The 19,848-nt window shown below is 43.8% G+C and overlaps 1 protein-coding gene across 3 annotated transcripts in view; it reads right to left on the bottom strand.

The window, feature by feature from the left end:
* Positions 1 to 19,848, bottom strand: part of PCMT1 (protein-L-isoaspartate (D-aspartate) O-methyltransferase) — a 50,235-nt gene that overhangs the window by 17,751 nt on the left and 12,636 nt on the right. For all 3 annotated transcript variants that reach the window (XR_014710805.1, XM_084622989.1, XM_084622988.1), the window contains exons 2-4: positions 13,924 to 14,028; positions 12,644 to 12,675; positions 2,830 to 2,934 (exon numbers count right to left, since the gene is read on the bottom strand). Coding sequence is in view for 2 of the 3 variants with exons in the window: in XM_084622989.1 (XP_084479115.1) it covers positions 2,830 to 2,934; positions 12,644 to 12,675; positions 13,924 to 14,028 (242 nt within the window). In the remaining variant the exon portion in view is untranslated. The remainder of the gene's footprint in view (positions 1 to 2,829; positions 2,935 to 12,643; positions 12,676 to 13,923; positions 14,029 to 19,848) is intronic.

Genomic DNA, 19,848 nt, shown 5'->3' with positions numbered 1-19,848 from the left:
TTTAACTTAAAGATAAAAACCTAGTACAACTTATTACCCAATCACAGCATAACACTTGCACCCAGTTTAACTATGAAGTAGAAGAATAGCAGATTAACCAAAGATGACTTGGTGATGGGAAACAAAGACTATGTGCATTAATGCAAATTATTCCTTGTACTCTTACAGACTGCTGGATTCCAAACTAACTTACTTCGCAAAGACAAAAGTGTCATCAGAGAGAGGTGAGTGAAGAACTTAAACACAGCAGCAATCAAAAAAGCAAACAAAAATGTTAGGATACAGAGGGAGTGGAACTGATAATATACTATTACATGAGTCACAGACATGCCCCCACCAGGTAATAGTGTGTTTAGTTCTAGTCACTTTATCTCAAAAAAGGATATAGATGAAATAGAGGGGTTTGAAACAGGTTATTAGAAGCACAGAAAGACTTCCATATGAAGACACTACCTCGTTTAGAGAGGAGATTAATAAGAGGAGACACAAGAGTAGTATGTACATTAATGAACAGTATAAAGAAGGTAAACTGGATGTTACATAGGTGAGCTGATGAGAAGCGCAGAAGAAAAATTCAAGAGGAAGTTTTTTTGCTCGATGCTTGACATTACTCAAATGTCTACTGAAGAAAGATTTGGACAAATGAAGTACCACAAAAAGACCTGGGATTTTTTGTATAACCTTAGTAAGCTACCAACAGGAGCTTACCAACAGCAGACAGGAACATACTCGAACAATTATATAGACCTTCACTGGACACTAACACATGGGGAATGTTTGGACGTCAATGACAAAGACCTCGGTCAAACTGGACAACATCCATCACATTTTGCCACATAGGAAGCACTCTCCACTCCAAGTTTTCCAATTCACTCATGATGCAGAGCTGAAGGACACTTTTCCAAATGCATAGATAGCTTTGATATTCTGCTCATGCTGCCAGCCACAGCCGTGAGTGATGAGCGCAGCTTTACAAAGCTCAGTCTCTTTAAAACAAATCTTCGATCAACAATGGCTGACGAGAGACTGACATAGCTTGCTATTTTATCGCTTAAAAATTCCACTGGCCAGTCTTTGGATCTCTCTGATGCTGTGCTTCACTTCACGAGGGCAAAGGTGAGAAAAGCGACCTTTTGAACTAAAGAACTAGGGATAACATTCTAAGGCTGTCACCTACTGTAACACTAATACTGGTACACCCAATGTTGATACACAGTTCAATTTCTTCATGTTAGTACATTTCAGTTATTCTGAAATTTAAAAGTTTGTATAAGCTTAGAGAAAACAAAGTTTTTATTTGCTTATATATGACATAAATAAATACAGAATTACATATCCTAATGCACAAATTTATCATCTTATATAACAGATAAATCATGCATGCAAATCGTGCAAAGACATGAAATGGGCTACAAATGCAATAAAAAATAAGGTATTTTAAAGTTTAATAAATGGAGGCGGGGGCTGAAGATGCTCCTCGCCTGGGGCACCATTTGGTCTAGGGCCAGCCCTGTCCGGCACGATCCAAGTGTGGAGGGGCTTAGTGTGGAGGATCCAGGTGTGTGGCGATAGGGTTCTGTGTGGGGCAAAATAGATGCGGGCAGCTCAGTGAAGGAGTCCAGGTGCAGGGTCTATGGGACTCTGCAAGGGGGGTCCAGGTGAGGGTGGTTGAGCCTCAGCGGGAGGAAGCAGGAGGGTGTGGGGGTCTGGGGCATGGCGGGGGGGGGTCTTGGTGGCTCAGCAGGAGGATCCTGATGCAGCTGATTGGGGCTCATGGGGTGACAGTCTGCATGTGGGGGGCTCGTGGGGTGATCCAGGTGCATAGGGGGTGGGACTCATCAGGGTGGGGGGGGTGTCCAAATGCAGGAGGGCGGGTCTGAGCTTGGGGTCAGGCATGGGGAAAGTCTGGATGCATGGGGGTTGGTCGGAACGGGGAACAGCTCCCCTTACGTAACCCTTCCCCCAGTGACTGAGGAGCAGTGGCAGCAGGAAGCGGGGTCAGGGGGGGCAGTACAGAGCCAGGGGAGGTTTCTGGGGGTGAGTCTGAGCTGGCCCAGGCCGCTTCATGCAGGGGAAGTGTGCTCCTCCCTCAGCCCCAGCCCAGCCAGGACTAGCAGCTGAGACTGGCGCAGGGTAGTAGCCATCAGCCAGGGTGGGGCTGGGGAGGGCCAGGTGCAGGGGTGTTAAGGACAGAGGGTCCAGGTATGGGGGGGCCCGGATGCATGGGGGTTGGGTGGATGGGGCATCCTCTGGTCCCCCCTCCTTCCTGCAGTGATTTACCTCTCCACCAGGTGCTCCAGGCACCCAAAATGACGCGCCCACGCTGCTGAGAAGGGATATGTGACCGCTCTTGTGGCTTCCCTTTGCATCCCCATCAGAAAGTCATTTTTCTGCAGGGAAGCAAAGAAATCTGTGCGGGACACAAATTCTGTGCATGCACAGTGGCACAGAATTCCCCCAAGAGTAAACCCTCATACTTCAGACAATAAGACAACTGCTAACTGACTGGGGTTAGGAAGAAACTTCCCTTCAGGTTATTCCTTGGTTGTCCACTATGAGATTTACTGTGCCTTATTCTGAAATATTTGGTATTAACCATCATCAGAATGGGATACTAAACTACATGTTCAGTTGTCTGATATGGTAGGGAAATTTCAACGGTTCCTAAATGGTTCCAGTTTCCTAAAGAAAGATTCAGCTGCTAGAAATCAAGAGAATGTACATTTATACTGTTGTTTTTTCTTTTAAAAATTTAACCAGAATAACATGAAATATTTATCCAGACTGAAAAATTTCTGTTGGTTCAAGTGGTTAAAACAGTTTGCTCACCATCCGCGAAAAACATGCTGTAAGAATTCCACTTCCAGATCCTACATCAAGGGCTTTGGCTCCTTCATGTAACTGTTCAGATAGCAGTTCTAGAGCATACGCATGCTGACAAAGAAAAACAAAAGGGCATGTATTTTAAAAACTTCATTTTACCCACTGCATATTCACTTTTTCAGAGATTTCAGGTTATACAGGACAACCTAGTGTTGTTATAGGAAACTAATATCAGTGTTCTTCTGCACGACAGCAAGAAAATTATTTTGATGCTTTTCCATCTAACTTTAACACATATTGTTCCCAACTGTTTCCTCTAACAACAAAACAGACTATGCCATCTCACTATTTTTAGGTCTGTAGCATATGGTCTTTTAAATAAAATCATTGGTACAGATTCTGCACTGCATTCCAGACCCTTTGTAACACTCTGATGATAAAGGCCAGAAAGATGTAGTCAGTTGAGAATTCTGCAACACACAAAGGAAGTGTGCTGGCACAGGTGGTGGTTGAAGTCAGCTATGCTCCAGCTATCCTAAGCTTGCAGAGTCTCTTGGAAATTATTTGACAGTTGGAATACGAGAGAAGCAGCCCATAGGTTGCTCTAGCCTATACATCACCCACACAGAGTCAGAATAAAGAAGCCATAAAGAGCCCCCTGACGGCTGCCACACACCTAACATGCCACCTTGTATCAACCAAAAACTTATAAAGCAAAGCATATGGGACCAAAAAATCATTCATTTTTGGATTATTACAGGATGATCAATGTTATCCTATCATTGGTTTTTAAATCCATAATTAAGAGGTCCATATAATGCCATATTTTATGAGCTGAGTTCTCTGCTGCATTGGTACACAGCTCAGGTACAGCAGAGAAGGGGCTGGCAGGAAGCCAACCGCTGCTCCCTGATTTTCTTTGGACCAGCCCTAATTAAAGCAAAAGGGGCAGCTTTTATTCATACTTCTGGCATAATGTTCCTAATGTTAACTGCAGCAAATTAGGAAAAGTGGAGCCTTGTTCTGCCACCCCCTCTACTACCCCTTTTTCCCCCTCATACTAAGCAGCTCAGCCCTGTGGAAGACGACAGAGCAGGCACAGAAGACAGCATAGTTTTACAGTAACCAGAGATTCCCGCTACAGAAGGGAATTCTCCAGAGGGTTTCTCCAATCAATTAGTTTCAGTTCACTTTGCACTGAACTAAGCAGATGCAAGAATCTGGGGCCACATGCAATTCCACAAAGCCATATTTAAAGTTGGCCACATGCAATTTGATCAAATACAAGAAAGAATTTGAAGGCTACCCATTCTTTTATTTTAAGCCCACAAGTAAAGGTGACCTGAAAAGCCTCTGAAAGTAGAAGAGATTAAGGCTCTACTTCAGCAATCATTAACATGACCAACATATATACTCTTGTTATAAAAATCTGCATCTAGGTATTTATACTATAACTGGTATGGAATAAGATTTCAATACTGTATAAATTTAATTTGAGATTACCCATCAACATGGAAAGTGAACAATCTTTTTGCTGAAGATATTGTCACAATAACAACATGTCAAATATTTAGAACTTCAGATTTCTCCAGATGACTATAATTTTTATATTTACACTAGCATGTTCTCCGTTTAAGTTATGGTTCTAATGCATCAGCAATCTAATTGAACAGCCCTCGTGTATAAGATTCTTTCAAGACTAATCAATCTTTTCACAAGTCAAATGTCTGTTTTGTGCAATAAGGGGCAAACTCTCCCACTTCCTCCGTGTGTGTAAAAAGCCTTCTTGAAGCAGAACTAGGGTGGTTCTTCTGCATGAGGGGCAGGATTTTCAGGAGACCACAGTTTTATCCCCACCCTCACCCCATAGTAGGGATTCCATGTGCAGCACAGGAGCTTAGGAGCAGGGTGGGAGGATCCATTGCTGTCTAGTCCTTTCACTTCTCTACCCCATCACAGGAATACTGATAGTGAAGGAATACTCCTTCCCATTCCCCAAGTAAATTTCTGAACAATGTAATATATAAAGACCTATATATTTTTCAGGCCACAAAACCCAACTCTGAATTTAGTCTTGGCAATTGCTATGTCTCACCTAGACTGTCAGACTCCTAGGAAAATTATGAAACTAGTTTTAGAGCTCAGTCACAATAGCAGTGTTGATCTTTTCATTGAAGAAAACTAATTAATTAGTCTTAATAGTAAACTGATTACCTAAAACAGAAGTAGCATTTATTTAGAAAGGAGGAGAACAAAAAATGGGAAGATATGGAACATAGGAAAAAATTTTAACTACTGTTATTTTGTAGCTCTAAGTAGCTTCATGATTCTGTTGATTTGTAGCAGGTACCAACAGCAATGTAGCTTAGAGTATCGGCTGTTAAAAACCTACCCTGCTTTCCTATATATACATGTTCCTTTTTCCAATCACCTTTGAAAGGAGACTTCATTTTTTAGAACAAAAATCTCATCAGCCTATTGAGTTAGGCAAGAACAAAAGTACACCTCTACCCTGATATAACGCGACCCGATATAATATGAATTCGGATATAACACAGTAAAGCAGCACTCCGGTGGATCAAAGCAAGTTCGATATAACGCAGTTTCACCTATAACGCAGTAAGATTTTCTGGCTCCCAAGGACAGCGTTATATAGGGGTAGAGGTGTATTCTAATCACAACTCAATACTGCAATGCTGAAAACAGCTGAAGTTTATAATCAGAACCCAAATATGTGAGTAGCGCCGTTAGTAAGTTTGGAAAAAAGTCAGTTTAATAAACTGTAAGTTGTCAATGAATGTGTAACTTCTTAAAAATATGGATAGTGTGTGTGTGTGTGTGTGTGTGTGTGTGTGTGTGTGTGTGTTTTAATCCATCAGAGGTCTTCAGGTGTACGACTGCTAAAAAAGGAACAGTTTGCACATAAACACTTTATGCATATTTTTACTTTCTACCTTGCTTACGTGACAGACTAGAGTGGCAATATGGACTCAGTGAATTTAGGCTGAACACTAAGGACAATTATTGATATTGATTTACTGTTACGCAGACTAGCTGTTGTCAAACTTTTAAAAGCTTAATGTTCCACTAAGAATTCAGAAATACTTGGTGCACTACTTACATAATTCTAATCAGCGTAGTTATAATAAATTCTTATTCTGATATTATATTTACCTTTCTGTTTAAAGAAACTTGCATATCCTCTGTTTGTGGGACATGTGCCACCAGTGGTAAGTTTAGTACAGTGTGAGAAACACAAATCTACATTAAGATTCTGGAAAAAACAGTTACTCACCTTCTCATAACTGTTGTTTTTCAAGATGTGTTGTTCACATATACTCCAATCAGGTGTGCGCGTGCCACACGCACAGTCGTCGGAAAGTTTTCCCTTAGCAGCTCCCATCTGGTTAGCTGTGGAGCCCCCTGGAGTGGCGCCTTCATGGCACTCAATATATGACCCTGCCAACCCGACCCCCCCTTTAGTTCCTTCTTGCCAGCTATTCCGACAGAGGGGAAAGAGGGTGGGTATTGAAATGGACGTGAATAACACATCTCGAAGAAGGTGTTATGGTGAACAACCATATTTTCTTCGAGTGCTTGTTCACGTTGATTCCAATCAGGTGACTCCCAAGCTCAACTCCGACCTCACCTCCGGGATAAAGGAAACCGCTGACTGGAGCACCGCCCTGCCGAATGCTGCATCGTCTCTGGTGTGTTGGGTGATGGCATAGTGAGAGGTAAACGTATACACCGATGACCAAGTTGCTGCCCTGCAGATCTCTTGTGTCAGGACCTGGCCCAGGAACACAGCTGACGAGGCTTGGGCCCTTGTGGAATGTGCTGTAAGAGAGTTAGGACTGGGATCTTGGCTAACTCATAACATATGCGGATGTGGGATGTGATCCAGGAAGACATTCTTTGAGATGAGACCGGGAGTCCTTTCATCCAGTCTGCTACTGCCACGAACGGTTGGTTTGACTTCCTGAACAGTTTTGTGTGCTCGATGTAGAATGCTAGCGCTCTCCGAACATCCAGTGAGTGCAGCCTCTGTTCTTGGGTACTGATGTGACGCTTAGGATAGAAGATGGGTAGAAAAATGTTTTGACCTGCGTGGAATTGTGACACTACTTTGGAGAAGAAGGCTGGGTAAGGCCTGAGCTGCACCTTGTCCTTGTGAAAGACCGTGTAGGGTAGGCCGGAGGTCAGAGCCTTTAATTCAGACACCTGCCTGGCTGATGTGATGGCTACCAGGAAGGACACCTTCCACAACAAATAGAGCAGGGAGCAAGTAGCCAGTGGTTCAAAAGGTGAGGACCAGGTTAAGGTCCCCATGCAGGAACCGGTTGCCTAATCTGTGGCTATAGACGTTCCAAGCCCTTGAGGAAACGTCCTACCATGGGGTTAGTGAACACGGAGCGTCCAGACGTTCCTGGGTGGAAGGCTGACCTTGACGGATGCCGCAGCTAAGCCCTGCTGTTTGAGATGCAGAAGGTACTCTAGGATGAATGGTATAGATGCCTGGAGTTGAGGTGTGTATTGCTGAGCACACCAGCAAGTGAATCTCTTCAACTTGGCTAGATAAGTAGCCCCAATGGAAGGTTTCCTGCTGCCAAGTAGAACCTCCCTTACCGACTCCGAACATAGGAGTTCCATGGGGTTTAACCAGGAAGCTTCCAGACCATAGGGAGGAGGGACTGGAGGTCTGGGTAGTGGAGGCGACCATGATCCTGAGTGATCAGATCAGGGCACGATCAGTGTCCACTGACAGCTCCAGAAGCATGGTGTACCAATGTTGACAGGGCCATGCTGGGGCCAGAAGAGTCACCTCTGCTTTGTCCCTGCAGATCTTGAGCAGCACCTTGTGTATGAGTGGGACCGGGCGGGGGGTGGAGGGGGTGGACATACATGAGGTGGAAATCCCCATCTTTGGAAGATGGGATGAAGAACATCTGTACAGATGGACCATTCGTGGTTGCAGAACGATCTGCTGAGGTGATCTGCTAGCTCATTCTGTGCTCCTGGGAGACAGGATGCCTCCAGGTGAATGGAGTGGGATATGCAGAACTCCCATAGTTGGGAGGGCTTCTCGACATTGGGGGAAGAACGGGTTCCACCCTGTTTGTTGATGTATAACATAGTAGCGGTGTTGTCCATCATCATGGCCACGCTTTGGCCTTGTAGCTGGGACTGGAAAGTTTGGCATGCCAGTTGCACTGCTCTGTGCTCCCCGATATTGATATGAAGGAAGAGCTCATCCCGCGACCAAAGGCCCTGTGTTCGGAGATCTCCCAGGTGTGCCCCCCAACCCAGATCTGACACGTCCGTTAGTAAGGACAAGGAGGGCAGTGCACTGTTGAAGGGGACACCTTCACATACCATCTGAGGGTTAAGCCACCACTGTAGGGACTCAAGTATGTGTCCTGGCACCATCACTACAGAGTCCAGCCTGTAGCTCCCTGGTCGGTATATCTGGGCGAGCCTCATTCTGGAATGCCTGACTACATACATGCAAGCCGCCATGTGTTCCAGGACACTCAGGCATTCCCTTGTGGTAGTGGTTGGGTACCGCCTGAGGCTTTGAATAATGTCTGTCATGGCCTGGAAACGAGTCTCTGGCAGGAACACCCTTGCCTGTACAAGTCCAGCACCGCTCCGATGAATTCTATTCTTTGGATCGGTGATAAGGTTGACTTGTTCACGTTGAAGAGGAATCCCAAACTCTGGAAAATGGACCTGACCAATCATACATGAGACTCTACCTGCTCCCTGGTACGGCCCCTGAGCAGCTAGTCATTCAGGTATGGCTATACCTGCACCTGCCTCCTCCAGAGGAAGACTGCTACAACTGACATGCACTTGGTGAATACTTGGGGGGCTGTTGACAGACCGAATGGGAGGACCGTGAACTGATAGTGTTTGTGGTTGAGCGCAAACCAGAGAAAATGTCTGTGCACAGGTCGAATGGCTATGTGAAAGTACACGTCTTTCATGTTGAGGGCAGTGTTCCAACCTCAAAGATCCAGGGAAGGTCTGATCATGCTCAGGGAGACCATGCAGAACTTCAACTTCAGCATAAACTGGTGGAGTACTCGCAGGTCTAAAATGGGTCCAAGACCCCCACCTTTGCCTCGTGGATCAGGAAATAATGGGAGTAGAAAACCCTTGCCCTTTTGCTCCTGAGGAACCTCCTCCACTCCCCCTATGGTGAGGAGCGATTGCACCTCCTGAATAAGCAATTGCTTGTGAGAGGGGTCCCTGAAGAGGGACAGGGAAGGAGGGGTGGGACGTAGGGGAAGAGCAAAATTGGAGAGAATATCCCACTTCTACCAGAAGAACCCAGCGGTCCGATGTTATTTGGGACCAAACACAGTAGAAGTGGGATAGATGATTCAGAAAACATGGGTAAGGATCAGGTGTTGTGGCAAATGTGCCATCCTCGGGTCCATCTTCAAAAGGCCTGTTTAGAGCCTGATGAAGGCTTAGACTAGCTAATATCTTGCTCTGAAGGGGATCAGGAAGGTTTCTGCCTGCTGTTCCTGCCCCCTCGTCTATAAAAATCCTGCCTTGGCCGAGGAGGATATGAGCGTTGTTGTTGCTGGGTTGCCAGCATATGCATTCCCAAAGACTTCATGGTCACCCTAGAGTCTTTCAAGCTGTGCAGTTTGGAGTCTGTCTGCTCTGAAAAGAGCCCCGTGCCCTCAAAAGGAAGGTCCTCCAGGGTTTGCTGCACTTCTGGGATGCTTAAAGCCATGATGTTCTCCTCATGGCTATGCCTGAAGAGAAGGTACGGCAGCAGAATCTGCCAAGACTAGGGACGCCTGCAGAGAGGTCCGAGCTACTGCCTTCCCTTCCTCTATGATGGCGGATAATTCAGCCCTAGAGTCCACAGGGATCAGCTCTTTGAACTTAAACATGGAGGACCATGAATTGAAGTTATACCTACTCAGGATAGCTTGCTGGTCAGCTATCTTCAGCTGGAGGTTCCCAGTGTCATAGACCTTTCTACCAAATAGGTCCATCCTTTTTGCCTCCTTAGATTTGGGGGCTGGTCCTTGCTGTTCCTGACACTCTTTCTCGTTAGCCACAGACACGACCAGAGAGCATGGCTGCGGGTGTGAGAATAAGTATTAATAGTTCTTAGAAGGGACAAAGTATTTGTGCTCCACACCCCTGGCAGTCGGCGGACTTGAGGCTAGGGTCGGCCACAGGTCTTTATATTGTTTTGAACGGTTTTGATCAAAGGCAGAGCTACCAGTGATGGACTTTGGGAGTGAGAATGTCCACCATGGGGTCCTCGGCCTCGACCACCTCCACCGCTTGCAACCCCATGTTGCGGGCAATCCACCTAAGGAGGTCCTGATGTGCCCTATGGTCAATCAGAGGAGGGCCCAAAGCGGACACCCTTGCCACAGATTCATCAGGGGAAGAGGACGAGGTGGCCAGAGGGGGTACTGGGTCCTCCTGCCCCTCTGGCTCCTTGACCTCCTCTTCATCAGTGCACGCCCTTGTGGAATGCTGTAGCTTGACTCTGCAGCTGGTCCTGTACTGGGGGTCACCTCTTCCACGACTGGTGCCTGAAGGGTGGTTAGGACAGAGTAGCCTCAGATCCCTGAGATGTAGGTCTGTCCCTAGAAGAGTGGGGTGGCCGGTGTTCTGATGCTACCAATCTCGACCCCCTTGAAAAGGTACCTTGGGCCTGATGGTAAGCCCAGGGGGTCCAAAAGGGCCACTGCGCTGGGGCTGCAGCTGCCAGGCCGGTGGCACCCTCTTTCGTTGCCTCTGGGACTACGTCTCAAATAGTACGAATCGGCATCAGACTCCGAGGAAGCGGATCCCGATTGTGAGGGCCACGGCAATGCTGAGGGCCCATGCACCGATGACCAGTGCCGTGATAAGGTGGGGAACTGGTGCCTGGGATCTGGTGATGGGAATCGATAGCAGGTATCCAGTGCCAGCAATTGAGGATGAAGGCCTGGTGCCACAGATCGGTGCCGGTCCTCTGCCATCACTGCAGGTCTGTGCCGGTCCTCTGCTGGTGCTGGGGATCTGTGCCGGTCTGGCCTCAGTGCCGAGGAGGGGGAGCGCCGCATCACCAGAGACTCTCTCGTGGGGCTCAGTGCCAGGAAGCAGTGCCACAGTGAAGGCAACTGAGAGCGGTGCCAGGTACGCTGCCGAGCTGGGGACTGTGAGCGCTGCATCGTATCAGGCTTGCCTGTAGACAGTACCAGTCTTATCAGCACCGGAGCCTTGTCCCTCAGAGCTGGGGCCTGTGCAGCCATCATCACAATAAGGTCTCTGGTGGCTTCAAAAGCGTCCGGAGTGGAGGGTGGCTCTAACACCTCCACCTGGCACTGCCCTGCCAGAGAGTCACTAAGTGCCTGACTCAATGGTCCCTTGTGGGGCCCTGAAGTCAATGGCACTGACTCGTGCTGACTTGGTGCCAGGTCCTTTCTGGGGTGCACCATGCATCCCGACAATCCCGCAGACATCGAGGCTGGCAAGCGCCCTCTTTTGGCCTTCTTGTGTCTCTTGTGCGGCACCAGGGAAGTCGAGCAGTGCCAGGCTGCTATCCCTGGGTGCGGTGCTAGGGAGCGCCGGTGCTGAGTGTCTCTTGTGGTGAGTCCTTCCTCAGTACCATGTCGCATACGGATGCTGGAACATACCATTAACAGTTATTTTAATCAGAAATCATGCTCCTTTTTGGTTCTTGGCTGAAAAGCCCTGCAGATTTTGCACCTTTCCGTTTGGTTCACTCCCTCCAGACACTTTAGACAAGAGTCAGGGGAGTCACTGATGGGCATAGGTTTATTACAAGCACTGCAGCGTTTAATGCCTTGGGCTCATGGGATGCCCCAGAGCCCGAGGGGGGTTAGGGACTGGGGAGAGATCCTGCTCCCAACCTACTATTAACTAACTCTAACTATAAATTGTAATGACTAACAGAAGAACGCTAAGGGAGCACTTGCTGAGCAAGTGAGCACTGTTCCAACAGCCGTCATGGACGGTAAGAAGGAACTGAAGGGGGGCCGGGTAGGCAGAGTCGTATACTGAGTGCCATGAAGGCGCCACTTCAGGGGGATCCACAGCTGACCTGACAGGAGCTGCTAAGGGAAAACTTTCTGATGACCATGCATGCTGCGCGCGCACACCTGATTGGAATTGACATGAACAAGCACTCGAAGAAGAACAACAACATAGCTACTATTGTTGTGATTTCTTCACTTCTTGGTGTATACCTCTGAAAAAAATGTTAACTTTTTCAGATATAAAAAAAGCCAAAGTTTCAAAATAGATAGTTTGAATTAGTCCCTACCCTTTGAATTCTAATAGGTAACTTTAGGGAAAGACAAATGGAGCATAAGCTATGAAAATGTTTACTGTTCTTTCCCACAAACTTTATTTCTCAAATAAAATACTATAAGGGCTAAATATACCCACATTAATTCTTAATTTCAAATAATGAAATAAATTATCTGAGAATACTTTAGTATCTGTGATACAACGTCACTGCACTGAAGTATCTCCTAGTGTTTACTTGTTAAGACTCAGCCATGAACTGTCTGGGTCTCAAATCACTAGGCAAAATTCTCACATCTCAGTACAACTTCTCTTGACAAAAGAAAAGATAAATTACAACAATTCTGTCTATCATTATATGTAAATTCAACCAGGCAGAAGTACAGGCAATATTACAGTAGTTTACAACATTATTACCAATAGATAGTGTAAGTTGTTAGAATAAGTATACTTTTATTCTGGAGAGTGACTAGATTGCTAATCATCTTCACTAACCATTCTGTGTTATAAATCTAATGCTTACCATGTGTGGGGCACTGATAGTTGCTTGGAAACCTGTAAAACAAGAAAGGGGTAAACCTTCTGATGTAAGAGTTGAGCTAACAGTGTTAGAACATTCCTATCCGACTTATGTATGAACCATCGCATATGCAAGCCTTCAAATGAGACACTACAGCTGCTCTAGCTATGTAGTTGTATTGTGATTTTGAATACAGTACTAATATATAAGAAGGTCTGACATGCCCAATTCTAAACTGAAGAAAAAAGTTCTGCTACTTTCCTCAACTGGTCAATACATACAGCAATGAGGGGTACTGAGAAAGATGAAAGTTTCTATCTTTCCAAACTCTATTTCATTTAGCATCTTATTTTTAGTTTAGTACAAACCTTTACTTTTGTAAAGCTATATTGCATGAAAGCGGCCTATGCAACATTTACATCCGAAGAGCAGCGTTTTCCCTTTCCACTGTTACTCCCCATGTGCCAATCCTGGTTCATAATTTTTTGTATGTGTTTTTGCACCAGATTACAAACTCCCTGACGTAGGGACCGTATCTGTTTGCCTGTAAATCAGCATGCGTATATATAAGGGGAATGAATGAGGGAGAATTGTATTGCATGTATTAACACTTAGGGAACATCAAGTCAATTTTTAATTTGATTTTTAAGATTCACACAAAATGAAGTTGGTTTATGTACAAATATAAAGAAAGCTCAATATGGACTAATCAATAATAAGTACAACTAAGAACTCCCACCATCAACCAATATAAAAGCTGAAAAAGAGAGGAAAAAATAGATACACTTTGATTCATTTACCAAAAGGAAAAAAAATTAAAGGGTCTGGGTGGGAACAAGCAAGTTCCAGAATTCACGATCCTGCACTGAAAAATGCCCTGCCAGCAGTCCCTTCTTTTTTTTTTTTTTAATTCCCTTTTAAGTCAAGTTTAGGTCAGAGTCACATCCGCCGATCTCAACTGCAGTGTCATACAAAGAGAAAGAACATCTCTAATGTAACCAGATCCAAATTATTTAGAGTTTTATACAGTAATGTCAACACTTTAAACTGCAAACTTTCTGAGAGGCGTCACTAAGTAAATGAGCTACTGAAGTCTGCACTAGCCAAATCTTCAAACTAAAAGAGGCTGGATCAGCTAATTGTGAGGAACTAAAAATGCTCCCATATAAACTTTTCAGGCAGTTCTTTAAAATAAAATACTTTCATATTCTTATCACACATGCTGAACTCATACTCTCTGTTATAAAAGTGAGGATAGACATTTTAGATAGATGCTCTCTTACCTATTGATTGAGGAGAGTCCATATAAGGGTTGCATTTTGCATAGTGGCAACGGTCTGTAGCCAACATTACTTCATATACTTTATCTGATTTGATTATTCCATTTTCTAAAAAAAAGGAGAGTTTTATTTACAAAAAACTGAAAGCATGATTTCTTTTTTATAATGATATGTCTGTGCAAGGACACAAAATGTAAAATAAATGAATTCATAAATTGCAAGAAATCATAAGTTATGCATACTGGTCAAAGCTTAAAATGAAGCATAGTACAGGTTAAAGTATGTAACACTTTGAATTTTGAGCTACACCACAAGTTTTTCTAATTATAATAAAATGCTTTCAATTTTGTAATATGTTAAATATTATATATTCATTTTTCAAAGATCTGCCTCCCTCTCCTTCCCCCCACCATCCCCCTGGAAAAATGGAACTTGTTGCATATTTTTACCATTCCCGAAAGAATACTGTAAATCTCTCTAATACTGAACATAAAGTACAATGTTCTGCTAACAAACAATTTATGGTTCCTCTACATACACAGGAAGGAATAAGACCACTTACAAGTGGTAAACTACAATATATTTGCCTATTTGACAAACTGTAATTTATTTTCAAGTGCTGTTTCACTATTTGTCTTCAGAAAAATGTTCCCCTTAAAAGAAACTCCTACATCATTAGGATTCTGACATTTGGTCTTAGCCAGCCCACACGAGTATTCACATCAGAACAGTTATATCTTTGTTGCTCTCCCAACTGAACTGTAAATGCTTTTGCCATTTTACATTCATGTACATTACCAGTTCACTCAAAAAAATTTGTTTAACTTGTGATCAAGTTCTTTATTGCTAAATGATTATTTAGCCTTGTTTTGTTTAGTGTTCTGAAAAAGTATTCATGTAATCATAAAAGTAACTTACAAACAACTGGAATAAACAGCATACTTCACAGTCAGTCACTTACATAACAAAAAGATATACAGTTTAAACCAAAAACAAATGTTTTTTAAAATGAAATGCTCTATGAAGCTATTCACATTAAACACGGGGTAAAAATTTAAAAAGCACCTAAGCCATTTTTGAAAATGGGACTTAGGCGCTTTTGAAAATTATACCCAAGATCTAGTAATCTAAACCCAAATTCTTAAGCTTATAATGGGACTGTTCTTATTAAAGTTACTTCAGTTTTTCAAATCAAGAGCAAAACGTCCTTATAAGGAACCACCTAAACAGCAAAACAAAACTTGCCCAACAAAAAAAGTTTTTCTGTAGATGTGAAAGCACAAGTAAGGCAGCAAACGGAAAATATACCATCAAAGCATGGTGGCAAAGATCCCAAAAGCAATGTCTTATACAATTTTATTCTTTATTTAGAATACTTCTATGTTTCAGATGGCTTCCTAGCTAAAATTCTTTCCTCCATCACATTACACATATAATGCACTTGGACTTCATTATGAACTGTATACTTCATTGATTCTGTATTAAAGTAAGACTCAAAGTGCTACCAAACCTGCACACAACTTTCTATTCTGGGAATATTACTGCCAAATATCCATATTGACAGGGAGGTTCATATATTTGCTGAGCTGCCATTATCCTGCTATCACAACAAACTGTTAGTTCCACAGATCAGTTATAACTAAACCTAAAACACAAAACACTAGTGTATGACTGACAGGTAAGGGGTGAGAAATATCCATATTCCCATTGAATTAGACAACTGAAATCCAGTAAATATTTAGGAGTGGCCAACTAGGAAAAATATTCCTAAATTTGTACTTTGACCTTTCCATTAGAGACCACAAAAAGGTTGCCACCACTCAAGTCCCTTCTGAGATCCTGTCTTGAAAGCTCATTAACACCTTTGTTATTGACTGCCACCAGCTCAGGTATTGTTTAAACGGCAAGACAGAAGAAAAATAACCAAGAGGGCTCCATGGCAAGACTACAGCATCACTGCATGGGTATTGAGGAGCTTCTGAGATATAAGGTACATGAGTGCACAGGAAAAATCCCAAATATTGATTTCTTGTTTGAGATTGTAATGTTGAGCATGAAGCCTCCAATTTAGAGAAAGTAGGGCTAAGATCACCAGTTAAATAAAACTATTTTAATTAAAAAATGATGGAATGTTAGCAAGTTTGCTACAGCCACCTACACGGATATGCACATGCACTCAAAGGGTTAACTGCTACAAACTAGAAATATATTCTACATTTCTTCAGCACCTTCCATTCAGGGGAATCTCAAAAATGCTTTATGAATGTTAGTTATGTGAAGCCTGATTATTTTATTCTCAATTTATAAATGGAAAATCTGACCTTTCGTAAGTGACATGCCCAAATTCAGACAGTATGCAGGAGAACCAGGAATAGCAATTTGATCTCCTTAACACAAACTGCTTGATTTAACTACTAGATAATGCTCCCTCTTGATAAATATTTTTATCTGAATTATAAAAAGGAACACTGATTTATATAATGGCCTGCAATTCCTCAACAGAATGCTACTCCATTTTTCAAATGGTATCCACTGTACAGTATTAATTAGCCCAGGCTAACATGTCAAAAGATTTTATTAATCACCAGGTAATAGTAGCAGGAGATTTGGGGAGAAATATACCACAGTATTAATAATTAAGAAAAAACAAGTTTTGGTTTTATAACAATCTTGAGTTTTTGAAGGTATCACAGATTTCCCTTTCTTGAGGCTCTAGGCTCACAGTAAGAGAAAGGCAGAAGCTCTAACGTTTTTGGCCCTTTCAAGGTGTGCCGACACTGCTGTATAGAGCATGCCTCCCAGCCCCGGCAGACAGACTTGTGCTGACTTTGATCAACGTAGTGAGCTAAAAACAGTGTAGACATGGCCATCCTGGCCACAACTTGGACTAGCCATCAGACTTCAAGCCTGCCCATCCGTCTGAGTCAGAGCACAGGTGCCTAGCCTGAGCTGCAACATCCACCTGCTATTTTTAGCTCAGAAATTTGAGCAAAGAGACCTCAAGTCTGTCTACTCGGGCTAGGAGGCATGCTCCCAGTTGCAGTATCTCTGAAATACTGAAACGTCAACTCAAGCACCCATCGTTCACCCACAAGGTGACCAACTCCCGGTACCTTAGTTCTGTCTAGAACAATCCCTGCCAGTTCCTGAATCACTCAGGAAGCAAAGAACTCCCATAAAATCTATTAGTAAAAGCATATACAATAAGAACACTTTTTCCAAGACAAGTTATTCCCAAGTACAAACAAGCAAGGCCACTAAGGCCAAAAATATCAACCCAAAACAAAACATCCAAATCTTGAGGGCAAACTGGTAGATAGATGACAGGGAAATAAATGCTGCATGAAAATATATTCAAAGTAACTCTCCTATTTAAAGATACCACACACAGGATTTCAGCTCCTGAAGAGTTAAGAGATGAGAATTAAAAAAGAGTTAAGAACACTAGTAGTGAAAACACTAGAGACAGAAAAAGATACTCTGATGTAAAATAGATTTGGATCTTTGGTGAACTAGTGAGATGCCAGGAGAGTCAAACAGGCACAAAGCAATTCAGATTTCAGAGTAGCAGCCGTGTTAGTCTGTATTTGCAAAAAGAAAAGGAGTACTTGTGGCACTTTAGAGACTAACCAATTTATCTGAGCATAAGCTTTCGTGAGCTACAGCTCACTTCATTGGATGCATTCAGTGGAAAATACAGTGGGGAGATTTATATACACAGAGAACACGAAACAATGGGTGTTACCATACACACTGTAAGGAGAGTGATCACTTAAGATGAGCTAATACCAGCAGGAGAGCGGGGGGAGAGAAAACCTTTTGTAGTGATAATCAAGGTGGGCCATTTCCAGCACTTGACAAGAACATGTGGGGGGGGGGGAACAAACATGGGGGAAAAGTTTTACTTTGTGTAATGACCCATCCACTCCCAGTCTCTATTCAAGCCTAAGTTAATTGTATCCAGTTTGCAAATTAATTCCAATTCAGCAGTCTCTCGTTGGAGTCTGGTTTTTGAAGTTTTTTTGTTGAAGAATTGCCACTTTTAGGTCTCTAATTGAGTGACCAGAGAGACTGAAGTGTTCTCCGACTGGTTTTTGAATGTTATAATTCTTGACGTCTGATTTGTGTCCATTTATTCTTTTACGTAGAGACTGTCCAGTTTGACCAATGTACATGACAGAGGGGCATTGCTGGCACATGATGGCATATATCACATTGGTGGATGTGCAGGTGAACGAGCCTCTGATAGTGTGGCTGATGTGATTAGGCCCTATGATGGTGTCCCCTGAATAGATATGTGGACACAATTGGCAACGGGCTTTGTTGCAAGGATAGGTTCCTGGATTAGTGGTTCTGTTGTGTGGTGTGTGGTTGCTGGTGAGTATTTGCTTCAGGTTGGGGGGCTGTCTGTAAGCAAGGACTGGCCTGTCTCCTGAGATCTGAGAGAGTGATGGGCTGTCCTTCAGGATAGGTTGTAAAACCTTGATGATGCGTTGGAGAGGTCTTAGTTGGGCCTGAAGGTGATGGCTAGTGGTGTTCTGTTATTTTCTTTGTTGGGCCTGTCCTGTAGTAGGTGACTTCTGGGAACTCTTCTGGCTCTGTCAATCTGTTTCTTCACTTCCGCAAGTGGGTACTGTCGTTCTAAGAATGCTTGATAGAGATCTTGTAAGTGTTTGCTCCAATCCCTCAGACAGAGACAAATGTGGTTGTATTGTAGAGCTTGGCTGTAGAGAATGGATCGTGTGGTGTGATCTGGATGAAAGCTGGAGGCATGTAGGTAGGAATAGGGGTCAGTAGGTTTCCAGTATAGGGTGGTGTTTATGTGACCACCGCTTATTAGCACCGTAGTTCCAGGAAGTGGATCTCTTGCGTGGACTGGTCCAGGCTGAGGTTGATGGTGGGATGGAAATTGTTGAAATCATGGTGGAATTCCTCAAGGGCTTCTTTTCCATGAGTCCAGATGATGAAGATGTCATCAATGTAGCGCAAGAAGAGTAGGGGCGTTAGGGGACGAGAGCTGAGGAAGCGTTGTTCTAAGTCAGCCATAAAAATGTTGGCATACTGTGGAGCCATGCGGGTACCCATAGCAGTGCCGCTGATTTGAAGGTATACATTGTCCCCAAATGTGAAATAGTTATGGGTGAGGACAAAGTCACAAAGTTCAACCACCCGGTTTGCCGTGACATTATCGGGGATACTGTTCCTGACGGCTTGTAGTCCATTTTTGTGTGGAATGTTGGTGTAGAGGGCTTCTACATCCATATAGTGGCCAGGGTGGTGTTTTCAGGAAGATCACCGATGGACTGTAGTTTCCTCAGGAAGTCAGTGGTGTCTCGAAGATAGCTGGGAGTGCTGATAGCATAGGGCCTGAGGGGGGAGTCTACATAGCCAGACAATCCTGCTGTCAGGGTGTCAATGCCTAAGACGATGGGGCAGGATTTACAGGTTTATGGATCTTGGGTAGCAGATAGAATACCCCAGGTCGGGGTTCCAGGGGTGTGTCTGTGCGGATTTGTTCTTGTGCTTTTTCAGGGAGTTTGTTGAGCAACTGCTGTAGTTTCTTTTGGTAACCCTCAGTGGGATCAGAGGGTAATGGCTTGCAGAAAGTGGTGCTGGAGAGCTGCTGAGCAGCCTCTTGTTCATATTCCAACCTATTCATGATGACGACAGCACCTCCTTTGTCAGCCTTTTTGATTATGATGTCAGAGTTGTTTCTGAGGCTGTGGATGGCATTGTGTTCTGCATGGCTGAGGTTATGGGGCAAGTGATGCTGCTTTTCCACAATTTCAGCCCATGCGTGTTGGCGGAAGCATTCTATGTAGAAGTCCAGTCTGTTGTTTCGACCTTCAGGAGGAGTCCACCTAGAATCCTTCTTTTTATAGTGTTGGTAGGAAGGTCTCTGTGGATTAGTATGTTGTTCAGAGGTGT

The sequence above is a fragment of the Lepidochelys olivacea genome, assembly GCF_965140295.1.
Source record: "Lepidochelys olivacea isolate rLepOli2 genome assembly, chromosome: 3".
NCBI classification, from domain to species: Eukaryota; Metazoa; Chordata; order Testudines; family Cheloniidae; genus Lepidochelys; species Lepidochelys olivacea.
Note: the sequence above shows the minus strand (reverse complement) of the source record. Positions and strands in the feature narration are given on the sequence as shown.